This window comes from Macadamia integrifolia, chromosome 6 (genome assembly GCF_013358625.1).
Source record: "Macadamia integrifolia cultivar HAES 741 chromosome 6, SCU_Mint_v3, whole genome shotgun sequence".
NCBI lineage: Eukaryota > Viridiplantae > Streptophyta > Magnoliopsida > Proteales > Proteaceae > Macadamia > Macadamia integrifolia.
Window position 1 is genome coordinate 27,115,690 of NC_056562.1, and position 19,940 is coordinate 27,135,629.

General features: G+C 35.8%; 2 protein-coding genes across 4 annotated transcripts; both read left to right on the forward strand.

The window, feature by feature from the left end:
• The first annotated feature begins 308 nt into the window (after positions 1 to 308).
• Positions 309 to 4,196, forward strand: LOC122081896 (purple acid phosphatase 2-like). Its single transcript, XM_042649279.1, has 8 exons — positions 309 to 697; positions 1,070 to 1,270; positions 1,438 to 1,549; positions 1,769 to 1,998; positions 2,527 to 2,665; positions 2,879 to 3,099; positions 3,581 to 3,702; positions 3,852 to 4,196. Exons 1-8 carry the CDS (start codon positions 515 to 517, stop codon positions 4,045 to 4,047), a joined length of 1,404 nt encoding a protein of 467 aa, XP_042505213.1. The 5' UTR covers positions 309 to 514; the 3' UTR covers positions 4,048 to 4,196.
• A 1,854-nt stretch (positions 4,197 to 6,050) lies between these two features.
• Positions 6,051 to 19,732, forward strand: LOC122081897 (palmitoyl-protein thioesterase 1-like). Of its 3 annotated transcripts, none has more exons than XM_042649282.1 (12): positions 6,051 to 6,326; positions 7,841 to 7,925; positions 8,493 to 8,544; positions 8,623 to 8,643; positions 8,738 to 8,791; positions 12,938 to 13,006; positions 14,658 to 14,720; positions 16,901 to 16,966; positions 17,130 to 17,168; positions 17,729 to 17,851; positions 17,988 to 18,080; positions 19,099 to 19,219. In XM_042649282.1, the coding sequence occupies exons 1-12, from the start codon at positions 6,104 to 6,106 to the stop codon at positions 19,102 to 19,104; spliced, it is 894 nt and encodes a 297-aa protein (XP_042505216.1). In that variant the 5' UTR covers positions 6,051 to 6,103; the 3' UTR covers positions 19,105 to 19,219. The 3 variants fall into 3 exon arrangements, with proteins under 3 accessions (XP_042505216.1, XP_042505214.1, XP_042505215.1); XM_042649280.1 differs by lacking the exon at positions 19,099 to 19,219 and adding an exon at positions 19,266 to 19,732 and having other exon boundaries at positions 6,055 to 6,326; XM_042649281.1 differs by lacking the exon at positions 19,099 to 19,219 and adding an exon at positions 19,266 to 19,732 and having other exon boundaries at positions 6,057 to 6,326; positions 12,938 to 12,988.
• The last annotated feature ends 208 nt before the right edge of the window (positions 19,733 to 19,940 follow it).

The following is a 19,940-nucleotide window of genomic DNA, read 5'->3' on the forward strand; positions in this document are numbered from 1 at the left end:
AAAAAAAAAAAAAAAAAAACAAAAAAAAAAAAAAAAAAAAACAAAATGTCATATTCGCTTTTTTGACCGCTTTTTTGACCGAATTCTTAAATTAATCAATCGAATTATTCTAAATAATTCTCCGCCGGAATAATTCCCGAATCCGAATTTGCTAACTATGGTACAACTGTTTAGATTTGAACCGATTTCGGTCAATTATTCCTAATCTTATCCGTTCTATGTGATCACGAGGCCACTTTTTTCTGCGCAACGTAAACTCGTCAAAAGTCAAACCTTCAGGTATGAACTTTTTTTTGTGATGAAGTCTTCTAGTCTGAACTTACTCTACACTCTGAACCTGAAGTCGTAAACCGCGGGATATGAATTCGGTGAACGAATGTGGAAATTCATGTAATGCGGATATAAAAATTGGATATTCCAAGTTTCCTTGTTTGTTTCTGGACTCGTGAAAAATCTGTCAATATATATCATCCTTAACCTCACGAGATCTCGTGTTCTCTACCTTCTGAATCTAATGGGAGAGTTACAGCGTTCTGCTATCTTTTGTGTTGTTCTCTTGGGTCTGTTCTTGAACTCGGCTCTGTTGTGTAATGGAGGAATCACAAGTAGTTTTGTAAGGATGGTTGAGAAATCCTCTGATATGCCACTCGACAGTGATGTGTTTCAAGTTCCTTCTGGTTATAATGCTCCCCAACAGGTAATACCCTTCTTATTCTTCTTCATTTGCTCATTCTGTTTCTTGTACAACAGACATGGTTTTTTGCATCTTTATTTGTTATTTAGTGTTCAAATCTTATTGTTTTCTGTGTTTTTGTTGATGAATCCAACTTACCCTTTTCATGCCAAGTACAATTATTAAGTTCCCCCCTCCCATTTTGATGAATCAAACTCAATTCTTTTCTTTCTTACTTGTTAGCTTTGTTTTATTATATATTAATTCTCCATTAAGTCATGCAATTTTGTAATTTTAAGAGTAGGAAAAAAATGTCTTTTGTTTGTTTAACTTTGTTTGGATCAAACAGAGAGGTTCAATTCTTTGATTTATGATTTGCAAGTGTTGTTTCTCAAGGTTCATATAACTCAAGGAGATCATGTAGGGAAGGGAGTGATAGTCTCTTGGGTCACTCAGGATGAACCAGGTTCCAGCACTGTGCTATACTGGACTGAGAATAGCAAACATAAATCCCAAGCAAAGGGAAAAGTTGTCACCTACAAGTATTACAATTACACTTCAGGCTACATCCATCACTGCACTATCAGGAATTTGGAGGTGGGTTAATCTGGCATTTTGATATTCATTACTCTGTGCTTAGTGTGACTGGTATAGTTTGTGGATTCCATAGATTTCCAAGCACACTGCTTGTTAGCCTAAATTAGTTGGAAATATGAATATTGGAGAATATTTCCCATAACAGTACTTGTTTTCGAGTTCTGCAGTTTGACACTAAATACTATTACGAGGTAGGGATTGGAAAGATCGAACGGCAGTTCTGGTTTAGAACTCCTCCTAGAGTTGGTCCTGATGTTCCTTATACTTTTGGTCTTATAGGTAACTACTCTCTTGCATCATACTATATTCTGTGTCTTTGATTGTGATATCTTTAAGTTGCTACCTATATTTGTTGGGTCAGGTCATGATTCTTTATTGGCATATTTAGCTAGATTAATACTTATATTTTGGGTGAATGGGTACTGAGGGGCACATTTATTTATATCTGTGTGTGTCTTATTTTAGTGTTCATCTCATGCTGTAGTACATTGTTTGCAGGGGATCTTGGTCAGAGCTATGATTCAAATAGGACACTAACCCATTATGAAATGAACCCAACAAAAGGACAGGCAGTGTTGTTTGTTGGTGATCTCTCCTATGCAGATAACTATCCCTTCCATGACAATGTTAGATGGGATACATGGGGCAGATTTGTTGAAAGAAGTACTGCTTATCAACCTTGGATATGGACTGCAGGGAATCATGAACTTGATTTTCAACCAGATATTGTAAGTCAAAAACCTTTTTAAAATCCTAATGCAACAAAAAAAGAACTTTTTAATCAATTAAAATCTAAGAAATCCTAGCATGTGTGATTTAATATTCCCTTTGGTGTTTTTTAGATTAGAAACTGATACCATGCAAGTGTCTGGAACCCATAGAATATATTTGAGTGATAATCTTAAGATGGAGCAGTTGAAATTGTAGGAAGTGTGCACAAATGACAAAACCACTGGAAGCCTTAAGTAGGAATTGCTTTCTTTAATCTTATTCTGGACTTTTCTTTTCTTCTTCTTCAGAGAGGGGGTGTATTCTCTAGTAGAATCCTTTCTCTCCATTGGGTTTTGAAGGTGCAAGATTCTATGGAAATGAATACCCATAAACCTTCAAAAGTTACTAATATTCTGTTTCTCATTCATGATTCTAGGTGTCACTTAAGGTTCATTTCAATCATAATATTGCTTACTTTTCACTTCGGCACAAATGAGTGACAGTACTTTTATGAATTAAGCTTAGCTATGTCAATCATGTTGCAGGGTGAAACCGTACCTTTTAAGCCTTACAAAAGACGTTATCATGTGCCATATAAGGCATCAAACAGTACAGCTCCATTTTGGTACTCTATCAAGCGAGCTTCAGCATACATCATTGTTCTTTCTTCATACTCGGCATATGGTAAGAGTTAAAAAATAGAATTATAGAATCTCATTACCGTATATATCTGAGAGTCTAATGTGCAACATAATATATGTATCTATTTGTCTTTCTATTATTATTATTATCATTAAATGAATTAGAATGATGTATAAATTATAATGACGGTTAAACTGGATATAAATGGTGTAGAAAATATATCTTAACAGTGTCAATTCATCTTTTAACTTGTAGGAAAATATACTCCTCAGTACAAATGGCTTGAACAGGAGCTACCCAAAGTGGATAGGAGTGAGACACCTTGGTTAATTGTCCTCATGCATTCACCATGGTATAACAGCTACAACTATCACTATATGGAAGGGGAAAGCATGAGAGTAATGTATGAACAATGGTTTGTAAAATACAAAGTTGATGTTGTATTTGCTGGCCATGTTCATGCCTATGAAAGATCTGTAAGTGTCCTTACATCCTTTTTGTATTTCTTTCATTTCAGCATATTGGATTTTAGATTTGTTGCAGTCCTGCTCTGTTTCAATTAGCCTTATTCTAGTATATTTTAATTGATGAGACATTTTTCAAAATCTAATATCAGGTTTATGATCCTCAATGTTCTGTTCATGTTTGGACACAATTTTCCAAAGCTTACAATCTTCTATATAAACTTCAACTTTTTCTTGCTATTATATGAACAAGGCAAAAATTTTGCAGGACTACTTGTCTATTGCAGAGAAACTTAATATTCAAACAAGGTTTATTGCAATGTAGTTGAACCTTCTAGTATCCTCAATATTCTTGTCTTTTGTTCTTATGTTTGAATGAGAAACTCTGCATCTGTTACCGCAAGATTGTGTGTTGCATGATGTTCTTTTCTCAGAAAGAAAGGTAGAATTCTCAATACTTACTATTTCTAACACTGAAGAGTATCCAATACAGGAACGCGTCTCAAACATTGCATACAACGTAGTAAATGGTGTTTGTACACCAGTAAGTGATCAATCCGCACCTGTATACATAACCATTGGCGATGGAGGAAATTTGGAAGGATTGGCAACCAAGTAAGATTAGTAAATGATCTCCTTTTAGCATCCATGGTGTCTTACTTTTGCCCTGTAGGGTTACCTGGTTATTTCCTTGTCACTGTGCTTGCTTTTCATATACTAGACAATCTATTCTGAATTTTTTTTTTCTTTTGGTAATGGTGTAGCATGACAGAACCACAGCCAAAGTATTCTGCTTATCGTGAAGCCAGTTTTGGTCATGCTATTTTCGATATTAAGAACCGGACCCATGCTTACTATGGCTGGCACCGTAATCAAGATGGATATGCTGTAGAAGCAGATTCTTTATGGTTTTACAACAGATATTGGAATCCTATGGATGAAGCCACTGTGGCTTCATGATAAAAGAGTCTATGTTTTGCTAGATACCATCTGACATTTGTCTCCTCTTCCCACTCTCCTTTATTTTTTTCACTTTGTAATGCTCCTTAACTTTCTCCATAATTGTAATTTAGCAAAATATGAATAAAATCTTTGAAATTAAACATTCATTCATCTTCAACATTTAATATATAATACATCTATTTTTAGTTTGGAAGGAAGTTCTTTATCTCCCATGAAGGAGAGAGAATCTCTTCATCCACCGAGATGTGACCCCATGATTGGACTTTAGGCTGGTGGGTTTCATCATTAACTCGACCTCCTATTGTATGAAGTCAAAAATACTCTTTCCAAATCCAATCCAAAGGTCAGATGTCTTCTAAAGGTGAGCTTGATTACATTTGCCTCGATCATCTTGGTCATCCGGTCTTTGCAATCTCTGATCCATCACCATTTTCATTCTCCTATTATTGGTGAAGTAATGATGGTATAATCTATTATGCTCGAGCTATCTCCAAAGACTATCGGAAAATAATTATTGAGTTGGACAACAAGGATGTTATTTCCTATCTGCAGGATATTCCCAAAAAGGCACATTTGCTTATCAGATCAATCATATATAATATTCTACATTTGCAATCTTATCTTGAGCATTGCACTTTCCTGTATATTCTATGGGATAAATAACTTAACTGACTCCTTAGTAAAGAGGGCCATGTCAATGACAAGCACAATGATTTAGGCTATTTGCTATCCATGGATTCAAGAGCATTGTTGTCCTTCTTCCATGACTTCTTCACGTCTATGAATAAAATGCCCTTTTATCCCCCAAAATAAAAATAAAAAATAAAAAATCGCACGAAAAAATACGACTTTGAAGAATCCATAAAAAGAGTTGCCAACGTGGTAAGGCATTGTAAAAGGAAAAATAAATTTAAATAAGATCACCTCAAAATGTTTTAGCTTATCTTGGAGGCACTGTTTGCTGGATTCTTCATACATGTTGATTTCCCGGTTTCTGTTGGAGCTTTTGCCATTTCGATTGGAATGCATTGAGTGAACAGAGAGCAAATGAACTTCACCTAAACCAATCCACAATATATACCTAGCGATAGAGAGAAAAGATATAGTCTTTGACCGTGGATGTAATAAAAAAGCTCATGTTGTGAAGCCTTAGCTATGAAGAAGAGACTTGTGTTTCTCTTCTATGAATTCCTTTGACTTTATCACTTTGTTTTCAAAGTCATGGAACTATTTCCTTGGTTCATAGGCACCTTTTCTTCTTCCCCATCTCCTTCCTCCTTCCTTCTTCCTCCTTCGGATATATTTAGAAGCAATAGGGACAAGTGTTGAAGGTTCAAAACTATTACCAGGTGATCGTACGAGCAGTAGATCCAATCTCTTGTCATGCTGTAGAGGATCCACACGCGGTGGGCACTTGCCACATGTCAAGATGCCCAGATGGCAGTCCCTAAAAATGTAATTATCCAATTAAAGTGGGGCATTAATGAGAATTAAATTCAGAATTAAAACTCAATGACGCATTAACATATATGAACGGCCTCAACAAACGGTCAGACAATGATGGAGTTGAAAAAAGCTCATGCTGTAAGGCCTTACCTATGAAGAAAAGACTTACTTTCCCTTCTATGAATTCCTAGTGAATTTATCACCCTGTTTTTTGAAGTCATGGAACTTTTTCTTTGGTTCATAGCCACCTCTTCTTCTTCCCCTTCTGTTTTCCTCCTTTCTCCTCCATGGAAGGATATATTTAGAAGCAAAAGGGACAGATGTTGGATATTCATCCACATGACCAGGTGATCGTTTAATTAGTGGATCCAATCTTGTGGATCTGCAAAAGATCCGCACGCGATGGGGGCACTTGCCACATGTCGAGGTGCCAAGATGGCAGTCCCTAAAAATGTAATTATCCAACTAAAATGGGGCATTAATGAGAATTAAATTCAAAATTAAAACTGGACGACGCATTAACGTATATGAACGGCCTCAACAAACAGTCAAACAATGATGGAGTTGGTAGGAACGAGTCGTCAAAATCGAAGTCCGCAACGGTCTTATGCTCTGGTCATCTGCCAGCTCTCTCTTGTCTTCCAAAGGAAGCTCGAAGAAGATCAAAACCCTAGGTTCCCTTGGGATTGAAAAATCTTGTTCGGGAAGATTGGCTGTCACTCCCATTCCTTTAATGGCCGGTTCGCCATTACTGCCTGTCGTCTCCATCTTCATCTTCGTCTTCCAGTTCATTACAGTTTCGTATTCTGTTCCATTTGTTGTGTTGTACGGTAAGCATCTTTACGTCTCGCGAATAGTTCGTTTGATTGTTTGTTAGTGTAAATTTTTTTACTTTTGCCAGTGTTATTATAAGCTTAAACTCTGGTTCTTGTGGTGTCTTTGAGGTTCAAATCTTTTTTTTCTAATGTGGCATTTGATTCATTTGGTTGAAGAATTTTTACGCCCTATTAGAAGATAGTCTCATGGATGAATCTATTGAACACTTAGATAGAGTAGAAAAATGTTTAAAGGTTACAGTAGCTTGGCTCTTGCTAGTGAAACTAAGCTCTTTCTGATATTCTTTTTGGCGCTTAACACCATAATACGGAGATGGGAGGGCTGTGGACTTGGTATTAAGCTGGAAACCAGTTATTGGATGAGTGTTCTTTCTTTTTTTTCTTCCTTTTAACTAATTACTCTTACATTTTTAATTGGTGAGTCTCGGAGTATTTCAACCAACTGACATGTTTGTATTTTATAGGCAAGGAAGCAAGAAATAATTTGTCCTCTGTTTGAGGGATTTTGTAGGCTTTAGTGTTGTAAGTTTGTAACCCTGTACTAGCTTAAGCGTATGTTGAGGAAGTTAAGGATGGAACTTTCCATCCTGAGTTGGTTTCACCTATAAACAGACCATAAATTTCTTTTGTGGATTGTCACCATCCAATGTGAATCACATAAGACGAGCTATAGTTATAACGTCGGCATCATTATATAGTACTTCAATTTTTTTCATTGCAAATTATGCCCTCCCTACAGGACAAAAGGACCTCCCCATTCTTGTACGAGAAGGATAAGGAAAAACTTTTACTGCACTGTGGGTGAAGGAAAAGTACACCCATCTTGGGTCATAATTGCTCTGCCCCATGCTATATGAAGTCGATACCCCCCCACTGTTCCCTGATACCCTTTGCACACCATCCGAACCCCTCAGTCAAGGGATTCTCATGTGACCATGGGTGAAGGAAAACTGCCTCCAGAATCTAGAGGATAATTACAGCATGGTCACAGGCGCAATGTACCCAACCCTCGTTACACCAAGCAAGACCCTTTGCTTTACATTTTTGGCATGTAAAAAATTTAATTTATATTTTCTCTATATGATTCCTTTCTGCTTTATCTACATTACATTGTAGAGAAGTTGTGGTGAGGAGACTAATAACTAAAACCTAATTTGCTAAGTCTCTTCAACTTCTTCCACAGGCCTCCTTCTCCCCCACCCCTTTTTGTGCTTATATCTGCTCTCTAAATTCAACATTGAAGCCACTTATAGATGATTACTTCCTTTCCTAGGCAGAAAAGAATAAGAATGATGAATGAAATCTGTTCATTAGAGATTTCCTTCTGTTGACTGCTGACATTATATACAATCCTTCTTATCCTTCCATGCATGGTTTTCAATCATTTGCTAGCTTGTTACATGTTATGGATCCACAGGAAATTTTAACTTTATAGTGTTAAAATTGGTGAAAAGATATATAGGGCTTTAATGATACTAAATATTCTAATTTTTACTCTTTCATGTCAGGTATCAGTGATCGATGCTCCAATCAAGGAGTTTCAAAATTCATTGAGCTTCTAAGTAACTGGTCTGGTTCTAAGGGTTATTGCATGTATGTTGTGTTATTTTATATAAGTCTGCTTTATTTTCCGACTTGTTCATAAGAGTGTTACGTACCAAAAATTTGTAAAAATATTTCTGATGCAGACTCAAAAAGTTAATTTTTCTTCTTCGTATGTTTTCACTACTCGATTCTCTGGATATCAGATGATCCATATCTAGGCAAGGGAGCTGAGCTAAGCCTCTTCAAAAGAGAGAAGAAAAGAACTCCTTGCAAGTGCTTTTTTGCTGCATTTATCATATAAAATACATTATATATAAAATGTGTATCAATTATAAATCCAGAATACTTGTTAAGGTCTTTTTATTTAGATGTGTAGATAGATTTTATGAAGTTACTCCTCCACCCCTTCCCAAAAAATATTATATTCTAAGAATTTTAATGATTGTGTCAAAGAAATGGGATCCCTCCTTTTATCTTTATCTATTATGAATATGCCCCATGCATGGGGAAAACACATTCATACTTTCCGGTTTTCATTTTCATTCGGATAACTGGTCCACTGTTACTTGTTACCTCTCAGGAAATCTGCTCTTATTTTTCTTTACTCCCTTGTAGAGAGATTGGAGATGGAGCATGGGACTCTTGGGTTATGCCGCTTCAGGAACAGGTGAAATGTGATCACTTATAATTTATTGTGTTTCACAAGTCATCTGGTTCTAACTATCACTGTGCCAAATGTTTGCAGACTGAAATTGCTTGTGATAAGGTGGTAATGCTGTTTGGGTAACATGCTTACATTGCTTCTTCTGGTGTTTGATGTTTGACATGTTCTCCTTAGAAGTCCATTATTTGATTTACAGGTGAAGAAAATAGAAGAACTCAGTGATGGTTACAACATTGTTGGATTATCCCAGGTTAATTAGTGCATTTCTAATTTGTAATTATTCATAATGCATCATATTCCATATCAGTTCTTCTTGGATTTATTAAAATATGTCTCATGGGTTACATGCTTTAAGTGCATTAACAGGTTCCATGATTATAACTTTTCTAATCCCTTGATGGTGGCAATAATATGAGCTGGAAATCACTGGAAGGAGCTAGTAATTGCATCCTTTGATGCATAATTAGTGAAAAGAAAAAGTGAGGAAGTTGAATAGGAAAATGCGACTAAATTTGCTATGTTTTGGCCCAAAATATTTTGTGAAATGTAACATTATAGAGTATAATTGTTGCATATTCTTAAGAAGTAAAAAGTGTATATTTTTGCTTGATTGTTTATTGCTTTGGCTAACTAGCTGTTGTACCCTGCATTTTTAATTTATCCACCATAGAAATTTCTTTCTGTGATCCTTTAGTTTTCAATTAAACTTGAAATTATTCACTTATTTGATGCATCTTCACTTCCTAGGATGGCACCCTTGCTTTTACGTAATTCTGTTGCCCTGGTATTTTAATCTGTTAAAAGGGAAATGGAGAAAATTGAGAGCCTAAAAAGAAATATCTGGTAGCAATACACATATGGATTCAATCATGAAGCTTAGTATTTACAAACTCTCAAATTAGAAGGTAATGCCAAAATAAAATACTAAAGAAACATTCACCCCCAAAAAAAAAAAAAAAAAATTACTGAAGAAAGAAAAATTTTCAGAAAATTTTTCCACTAAAGATTGTTGGCTACACATCTCCTTGAGATCTTCCTTGCTACAAAGTTGATTGTAAAGGAACTCTAAATATGATGAAAAACAGAGAGAATATTCTCCCATTATCTTTCCTTGAATGTCTTGAAGTCTTTGAAAAATAAGGGTTGCTGCTTTTTAATTGCAAAAATGAATTTCGGTTGCAGAGAAGAAATAATAGCGGCATTACTTGGAGAGTTGCCAAAAACAAACCTAACCTCAATCCTAACCAAAATCAGTCCACAACCCCCTCAGTTGGCAAAGACGAACACGTCAAAATTAAGAGGTTATGAGTCTCCTTGGGGCCTAACTATCATTAAAAAAAAATAAAAAAGTCCACTTTATAAATGAGGTGGATTGGATGCATGGGTCATATATCAACACACAACACATGGCTGACATGGCAGGAAATGGGAAAGGGGGAAAATTGGTGGAAGAAAGACAAGGTGGTGCTTCGTATTATGGTCTTGGATAATCAAACTGTATTGACAGAAAAAATGGAAGGAGAGGAAAATGAAAACCCTATAAACATGGGGAAGAGTGAAGAATCAAGGATTTAAGTATCGGTTTCGGGTATCGTATCGAAGGGGTGATTTTAAGAGATGTATCGTATCATATCGGAGATATGCAAGATATGCAAGATATGCAATGAAATGGTCAATAAATGCCCAGATAAACTTATGATACATATAAATACAGTCTTGAAGCATAAAACACCTTATTATGTAACATGTAAGCATGTGTCAACTTGATGAAAGGATTTTGTCATTTTAATGTAATCTAGTGATGCACACCAAAAAAAATAAAGAAGAAGAAGATAAAAAGAGATTTGAGCACCCCCTCAAGAAAAAAGAGATTTTCCACTTTACCATTTTTTCACCCAAATCTGTTTTCATATGTTATTTGAGCATTGTAAATCCCCAAAATTTGTTTAAATGGTGAAGATTAGGGTCGTTTTTAATGTAGATGATTTGTTCCAACTTATATCAAAGAGAAAATAATTTCTAAGGCCTTCGGTTGCTCTTAGTTTCGTATCCCACTCAATTTTTGTTTTGTAGGTTTAAAGGAGCCGAATCAAGTGTATCTTACCTATATCGGACTGTATTGGTTGATACACTTTTTTTTTTGAAAAATAAGTATCATATCGATACCGATACAATAAGTTACGTACCAATACTTAAAACCCTGGGCAGAACCAGTAAAATATCTTTTCTAGACATATCAATCAAAAGGCTTATGACATAACTGGTGCTTTGGTCGAAGGAAGTGTAATTGTGTCAGCACAAACACCTAGTGCATTTGAGACTATTATCTGTTGGTAGTTTTTTCCATATTTTCTATCTTTTGATTCTTCTTTAGGGCTTGCAACCTTGTTTTAACTTTGATATACATATACATATATATATATATGTATGTATGTAATGATACATCACTTAAAAGAAGTATAGTGATGCAGGGCTAGTTAGGAGAAGGGAAAGAATCCTTGAGATGAGTCTTAGAGTTGCAAGGGAGACTGGGAGAGAGAGGAATCACACAAGAGGGTGGGCAGAAATTGCACACATAGCCACCGGTTGCCAAGCCACGCAGTCACACACCACACAAACCAATCTTAATTCAAATATGCTCAATACTTGTCCATTAGTTACATATTTATAGGAGAAAAACCATCTAAAAAACAGAAACCTATTCTACTAAGGAATAAATTCAAATTGGAAACAAGCATCAAAAAAAAAAAAAAACTCAAATTGGAAACACAATATCCTACAAAATCTACCCAAACAAGAAAATATGAAATAACTCATACGTATCCTACTTTGGAAATAAAATACATAATATAAACAAACTACTAAATAAATTACTCCCAAATAAGTAAAACTTCATAAGATCCTACTCGTCCAAAGACTCAAATGTGGATCCAATTCATCTCTGTCTGGATACCCAAATGTGTTTGGATCGCTCCATGGTTGGTGACTGTGTCAACTCCCCCGGTGTTGAGAAAAACTCATCCATGAGTTTTGTAAAACGAGAGAATTAGCACTATGCGATCGGCATCCACATACATCGGCTTTGTTGGAACAATGATCCAGAGCATCTCACGATCAGCCATCACGATCCTCTGATAGTCATCAACAAATGTCATCTCTTCAATTTGAATTTGATTGCAGGGTTTCACAGCTGAGATCGGACTATCAATTAATTCTTCAATTGCAACCTTGATCGGACCGTTCACTGTAGCTTCATCGTCACTTTTGCCGGCCAACTATTTTTTCACTTATGATTTGCCCTTTAAAGATTCTATCATGCTTGGCACCTTGTCATGAAAGGTATTATTATTGGCTAACTCCCGACAACTTGTATGGAGATTACAAAGTTTTTCCTGCAGGGTACAAAGATCATCTCAAATTGAAAAGAGTAAATTGTACCGATCAATCTCCATGACGTAGCTTCAGGTTCGGCTCTGATATCAAATTGATGGGGGGCCGGTTAGGAGAAGGGAAAGAATCCATGGAATGAGTCTTAGAGTTTTAGGGAGGGGAGAAATCGCACACACAACCATCGCTACCAAGTCACGCAGGCACACACACACAAACCAATCTTAATTCATTCTTGAAATTTTCTCAATACTTGTCCATTGGTTACATATTTATAGGAGCAAAACCATCTCAAATATATAAACCTGCTCTACTAAGGACTAAACTCAAATTGGAGACACAATATCCTACCAAATCTACCCAAACAAGAAAAGAGGAAATAACTCCTACTTATCCTACTTTAGAAATAAAAGACATAACATAAATAAATGCTTCCAAATAAATGAAACTTCATAAAATCCTACTACTGCAAAGACTCAAATATCGATCTGGTTCATCTTCGTCTGGATACCCCCAGATGGGTTTGGATTGGTCCACAGTTGTGCTCCTGCATCGTACAGAATGAATACGATGTGTTTAACAGAATGCATGCTTGGAAATTCTACAGGCTACATAATTGCTAATCCTGTAATTTTATTGACTTCCTTCGTGCCCCAGGGATGGATTTTCATTCATAATTGTGTTCAATCTTCTGAAAAAGATATGATGAATGTTGAATAGAATGATATATATTAGATAACCCCCTTAACAATTTGATGAAACAGGCTCTGGATGAAGCCATATCTTCTATCCCATGGAATTGTCTCCGTGCAAATGAAACTCTGATCTACTTGCAAAAAAGGAGTCCCTTTCTAGCTTGTGTTTACCTTTTGTGACATAGTGCTATTTTATAGTTTCCATGTTTCTGTGTTAGTTTCTACATTCTTATGTTAGATTTTCTCTAATTTGTGATGCTGAAGCAACTGACAGGTAATGGTAAATGACAGCTTAAACTGTTCTTTGTTTGCAGGGCAGCTTAATTGGTCGAGGGATTATTGAATTTTGTGAAGGAGGGCCTCCTGTAATAAGTTTTATTAATTTACGTTACTTTCTTCTCCATTGTTTGGGTTATTTTTTTAGGAAAATTTCTGAGGCATTCTTTTTACCTCTTGAAACTAAAATTTTCATACATAATTGCTTCACTGAACTGAAAGAGACTGTTCTTCATGAAATATTACATTGCCAACTCGGTGAATTAATTTGGAGCAAGTTGTGGTATCACAGAGTGCAGTAGGTCAGACAGTGTCAGCAGGTTTACTTTCTGCATGTGACCTCTAAGGATCATGTACAAAGTGACTTAAGGCACTAGCAGCCTAGCAGGGCACTCGATATTTTCTTCGATGGAAGTTAGTGGATCCCTAAATTATTAAATGAGAACAAAGATTACAACATAGAACATCCCAGCACAGGAACTAAGCATATTTAAATTTAAAAAATCTGTTTATAAGAATATTTCTGGTGTCAGCTAGCAAACACTCCCGAGTAGGGTAAAACTGATCATCAATAATATCGCTTCTCTGATTATCTAACCAGTCTAGCAATACATTCTTTTCCTGTAGGATTTTCCATCAGATTTCCCGGAACCATGGTAATGAGAACCTATTTTGGACTTAGAACTCTGGTCCACCAATGCAAGGATTTTAAGGGGAGTGCTAATAGATGATTTGCTTTCTGAGTACTACATGACATGTGCCTTTTCTGGGCTTTCTGAGGACATGACCTGCCAAATAACGATGGTCTTTTTTTATGACATAAAATTTGATATAAGTACCTAATAACATGTCCCCTAAAGAAAGCCATAGTCTATGCAATTGACATCCATGGTTTTAAAAAGAATGCATGCATTAAGAATAAATTGACCTCTCGCGTGATGTGTTAAAATTTATTCCATAATGATAGCTCTATCAATTTTCTTAGGTGACCTTTCTCCTTCACTTTAGCTGAAATGATGCCTTTTTATTTTGGATTATCACTACACTTAGTACAAGCTAGTAACACAGCAACAACAAAGAAAGAAACAACCATCAACCCAAAAATACAAGGGCTCAAAGCCCAACAATCCTTATAAATATCACAAGGAATACCTTTTGTTAATTATGGAAATTCCTCCTTTGGTATTTGTCCCAAGTCAGGAATCTATAGATATCCATCAATGCTGAGTATAGATTCATTGGGAGGGATAGTAGATTCGTCCTGACTGTTGCACCATGAAATGAAGAGTGCAAATATTTGCTGAAGGTTATCATCAATCACTAGTAGGGTTAATCTTGGAGTCAAAATTGCTATTAATTAGCCTTTGTCCCAACTATTTCTTTTATATTTATCATATCAACTGGAAGGAACTAAGATGGCATGTATCACCAACTCAGATTTTGAAAGCTTATCTATCCTAATATTAGCATACTTGTCTGTTTTTATGTCACATTGAGACCCAAAGCCTTATCCATTTGGACTTCATTTACTTCTGAAGTTCATTGAAGGGATCAATGTAGATCAAGATTGCCTATAGTGAAAATCTTGAAGGACATGTTGACTTCATCCAAACCTGTTGCTTATGAATGATTGTATCTTTCCTTTTCCGAAATCCTTATACCATTCATTTTTAATTATATTCTTCCATTGTTTTTCCTTTTGGAGTTAAAATTAAGATTTCTGGTGGTTCCTTTCCCCCTTTTTCATCTTTGAAACAGGTTAAGAATTATGTCTCACTAGCTGGTCCTCATGCTGGCATTGCTTCTATACCATTTTGTGGAGTAAGTGTTCTACTGTCCTTTTAATCATTGTGAATGTACACTTTGTTAAGATTGTATCCTAAAGATATTCTTGCAATACTCTTACTTAGTATCTTATGTGTGGGACATTAGTTATAGGGTGGAAGTGTGCCACAATTTGAAAGTATGAAATTCTTGGAAGCATGTCCTAGTCTACATGAAATCCCTTGAGGCATAGTTTCTATCATGTTGGGGTTTTCCAACTCAATTGTTTGATGATTGATGATCCGTTGACAATGCCGAGGTGTCTAAGGTCGTCCCTCAGAAAATATTCTTTTCATGGGGATTTGATGCTTTGATGGTAAAAGTAATCCAGCCATTCCGCGGGTTGTATGATGATGTATATTGTGGTTTAGTTTTGTAAATAGATTTTTGGGCAGCCTCTTGGTTAGGGTTGATGATTATGCAGTATTGAAAACCAATACTAGCATTACGACGGCATATAAAGGGTTTTGGAAAACATGCTTATCTATGGTAATTTGGACATTATAATGGCATAAAATGAGATGAAGTTGATATCTAACTTATCAATTTGGGTATTATAACGGCTTAGATATGATAAATGAGGATTCTGTATATTACAAGTTAAGCATTATAACAACATAAATGGAGTAAGTGGAGAATCCTATTTAAGCAATTTAGACATTATAACGGCGCAAATATGATAAATGGATACCTACTTATGCTATTGTAGGCATTATAACGACATGCAATGTTTATTATGGAAATAAATCAAGAGGAAAATGGTAGAGATACTTACCTGTTTTGGCCTTTAGGCCTATCCGGATTGACTTGGGTGAACTTTTAGCGCTTCTGCCGCAATTTGTGTAGTGCCCCAGCTCATGGGGTAAAGCCCCTCTTCTTGGACTTTCTCCTCCCCCTCCTTTTTCTCTATTTCTTCACCACCCAAAGCCCTTGGGGGCATGGTTCTAAGTATCGGAATCAGATCGGCTGTATTGTATCGGCATCGGATCGGCTTTATCGTATCGGTATCGGCCAGAGACTGATACCGATACCTGACCAATCCGGATCGGTTACTAGTATCGTTTCAGGGGTAGAACCGTAAAAAAATGAACTTTTTTTGAAAAGTAAGGGAAAAATTGACAGATACACACTGATCAGATCCGATCCGGAAGACGATACCAATAACTAAATCCTTACTTGGGGGTGCTCTGCTATTTATAGCAGGGGTGAAAAATCCTCACCAGTTAGAGTGGCTATTTCTGCCGACACTCATTTTTGTATTATTATTATTATTATTTTAATTATATTATATTATATTGTAGATATAAGCCCAAACAAAGGCTAGCGCAAAAAGACCACGCTGCCCCCATCCCGATGCCTCAACGCGGCCTCCCATTGGTGCGGTGTCTGCACAAGGGGACAAGGTTCTCTTGCCTTCACAGTATATATGTACACATAATTAGGGTTTTTGGCAGGAAAACTTCCAGGGGCAATATCTTGCAATCCAGCCATCTGATTTTGATGATTCAGATATAGCCAGAAATATTTTCGCATCTACTGTCTGATTGTAGCGGTATTAGATGTAAATTATGTCGTTAAGCAGGTTGGAAATTTCCTTTTTTTTATGGGAAATGAAAGAAATATTCCATATTTGCACTTGGTGGAGGTTTTGGTTGTTTTAACATTACTCCTGGTTTAATATGTTTATTTTCTGGAATACACGCTCTTTGGGGTACTGCCAGTCTTATTTGCTAGGTTCCTTTTAGTAAGGCTAAATTTCGCTGTCTATTGATGAACTTCTGCTGTAAAATTTAATAGCTACATTTGATAAGTATATTATATATTATATCCTTTATTTACTAATATTTTTGTTAGGAAAATTTTTAGTTTTTACCTTATTTTATTTTATTAACTTTTTTAAATCTTTTCAATGACAAACAGTTAATTGGATATTAGTTTATTCAAAATTGGGTACTCAAATTAAATGACTGTCAGATAGTAGATTGAAGTCTGATAGCATATGTACTAACTGGATTTGAATTCAGATGCTGTTATATATGCTTCAAATTTTAACCCATTTGTGTCGGTAATTAAATCTATGGTTAGATATCCATTGAACCTGAATATTTTAATTTACAGCTTCTTTTGAGATAATAAAGTCTATTGAGGTTGTTAAGGATCCTTCCTAAATTTTGCAGTCTGGTTTACTCTGCATTATCTTGGACAGCTTAATCAAGTCAAAGGTATACTCAGACTATGTCCAGGTGATCATCTTTGTTAATCTTGCTACATTACTTTTAGCATTTGAGTTTGCTGAAGTATTCTTTCCTGTGTGACGATTTGTTTCCCTATTAAAACTGTCCAGTTTTATTCCTGTTATCTGTGAGTTTGATGTTGGTGTCTAACTTTGATTCAATGGAATTACAGGCTCACTTGGCTCCCAGTAATTATCTTAAAATTCCAACGGTGAGTAAAGGCTCTTTTTACTATGTGAAAGATATGTTTAGTCTTATTTCTGTTGTCATAATTTGTTTTCAGTAAGCTGCTCTCTACCTATTTATTTATTTATTTCAAAGGATTTAGATCATCAATCATTTAATTTCTTCATTTTCTTAGAGAAACAAATTTTATAAAAAGCAGCGTACAGAGGGAAGTGTAATCCATCTAGAGCATATACTTTGAGGGAGGGATGGGGCACACTTTGTACATTCTTTTTTACCATTTTATGGGGTAGATATGGTGATATTTGATGTTAGTCAATCCTCTCATGCTGTTTATAATACATTGCTATATGGAGCCATTTTTATCATCTAAATATATCAAGTCTACATAAATTTTACATTGTTAAATACATGTTACTAAATTACAGGGACAAATCTTCACCTGTTATGATTGCATGGAGTGCTTACATATGTTTCTTGCTCCTCAAGAATTTATTTTGCTCATCACCAATTATTTACTGAACATACCAATTACTTTGTTCTTTATATAAGGTGAAGCATGAGAGTAAGATTTTCTCTTTGTAGGATATTTTTGCCTATTTAAAAGGATGTACATTTCTCCCTAAGCTCAACAATGAACTCCCTAACAAGAGGAATGCCACGTACAAGGAGCGATTCAGTAGCTTGCAGAATTTGGTGCTTATCATGGTGAGCTCAGGATTCTTTTTCTTGCTACTGTCAATCATTTCCGCTTTAGGTTTAACTGTTGTATCATTGCTATAGAAACATATGCGAGTATTTTCAGCTTTTTGACTTTTCATTTTTATGTTCTATGCTTCACCAGTTTGAGCATGACATGGTCTTAGTACCTCGTGAAACATCCTGGTTCGGATACTATCCAGATGGGAAATTCAGCCCAGTTTTACCTCCACAGCAGGTAAATTCTTTGTTTCAGATTTTAATGCTCGCTAATTTAAGAGGATTGAGTTGCCTTGCCACCATTTGACCAACATATTTTATTTTAGTTTCACCTTTTTTTCTTCTTTTATTTATTTATTTATTGATGTGTATTATCTTTCTCTTTCGTTTGAACTTGGGAGTTTGCCCTGTTTTGGGAGATTTCTACATGTTAACCACTGAGCTGAAGTTTTGTACTTAACAATAGAATAATAATGCAGCCATAAGAAAATCCATTCTTCTCTGTGGCCTTCTATCCATATATATCATCCAAGCTATCCTACCAATAGATTTTTTGTTGTACACCTGCTAATTCATCATTGGCAATTCAGTGACACTCAAACCATGAGGCAGTTGGGAACTATATTACTCAATACGCCAATACAATAGGAGCTTCTGCACTTGCGGTTTTAAGTACAAAATGCTGTTCTTAGGGCATTAGGGCCACCTCAAGTCACATGGCTTTGGGTTTCCTGGGGGTTTATTGGAAGGTGGCCAATGAGTTTGACTGCACACAAAATAGTCTGAACACGTGTAGCTTACATACCTTTTATTATTTTTAGTAATAGCTACTTGAATGTTGATTACTTCCGTAGTATTCCAGGATTAGGAAAAAAAGTAAAAGTGTTAATTATATATGTTCAACACCTCCTTTCTTGTTACCTGATCTCAGTTGATTTTTTTCAGAGGTGTGCTCAATAATCATGATTACACTGCACAGTTAATATAGGATAATAACAGCCTTGACTTTTCGGTATATGTGTAGATTATAGAGCACGTACAGCCCTAAGTAGAGTTGAATAGAGAAACAGGATCTGTATTGCTGACCCCATTTAGATGAGATAAGTTTTAGTTGAGTTGTACAAAAAGATTATAAAGGACAGAAAAAGTTAATAAAATACTGGAATCATAATATATGATCATCCCACAATTGGATAAATAGTGAATTATTTAGTTCATTCTGTACAGTTCTAACACCTGCATTTTCTGTGTATTAGAAGTAAGCACATGCAGGCTACTTTCAGGTTTAGTAACCAAAGTTATATGATATTTCCTTGCAGAATTATTACTTATTAGTGAGACAGCATCTATCATCTCACATCCAGTTATAACCGACTTTTGGTTTCATATTGCATTTTGTGATTTGACCCTATTGCCCATGCAGACAGCACTCTATGTTCAAGACTGGATTGGTCTGAAAACGCTGGATGATGCTGGAAAGGTTAAATACATTAGTGTACCAGGAAATCACCTTGAAATCTCCCAAAGTGTCATGAAGAAATATATTCTGCCATATTTGGAGGCGTCAAGAAAAGGGATGACTGCAGAATTTTCTTCATATTAGTGGCCCTCAATTTGGACTTTCATTAAAAATGGGGCTAACTTGGGATAGGCCATTGCTTCGCAGTTGATCCGAAGTACATGCCGTTGTTCGCCAAGGAATGGGAAACGACTTCAAATTTATGGGATTGTCTCCACTGTACATTATTATTCTTGGGGTTGTAATTCATATTGTTGGGATTGCAAGGTTATATTGGGGAATATGGTCACAGATTATGGGCTATAAGGTGAAATTTCCCTAGAGACATGAAAAAAACTAATGTTTTGAAGTAACCAGTTCTATTAGTGTCATCCTGTTTTGGCTTTCTTGCCATGAATTGGGAAAGAAATACTTACTTCTCTACAAACAGAAGTAACAATTTTTGCCATGGAGTCCAACCAAAGTCTACACTACTTTTTTCGCACCCCACCACTGAGTTGTTGACAGGCTATATGCATCACATAACAAAGCAGAAAATCTCCGTGGCCAGCCTCCGAAGTCTTCAGCCTCGAGGGAGTT

Excerpts from the sequence above, each read along its gene's own strand:
- LOC122081896 (XM_042649279.1), top strand. The coding sequence starts at position 515 with ATGGGAGAGTTACAGCGTTCTGCTATCTTTTGTGTTGTTCTCTTGGGT. Across the intron at positions 1,271-1,437 it reads GCACTATCAGGAATTTGGAG|TTTGACACTAAATACTATTA; the intron begins GTGGGTTAATCT and ends CGAGTTCTGCAG. Across the intron at positions 3,703-3,851 it reads TTGGAAGGATTGGCAACCAA|CATGACAGAACCACAGCCAA; the intron begins GTAAGATTAGTA and ends GTAATGGTGTAG.
- LOC122081897 (XM_042649280.1), top strand. The coding sequence starts at position 6,104 with ATGCTCTGGTCATCTGCCAGCTCTCTCTTGTCTTCCAAAGGAAGCTCG. Across the intron at positions 8,545-8,622 it reads TTATGCCGCTTCAGGAACAG|ACTGAAATTGCTTGTGATAA; the intron begins GTGAAATGTGAT and ends AAATGTTTGCAG. Across the intron at positions 16,967-17,129 it reads TATACTCAGACTATGTCCAG|GCTCACTTGGCTCCCAGTAA; the intron begins GTGATCATCTTT and ends ATGGAATTACAG.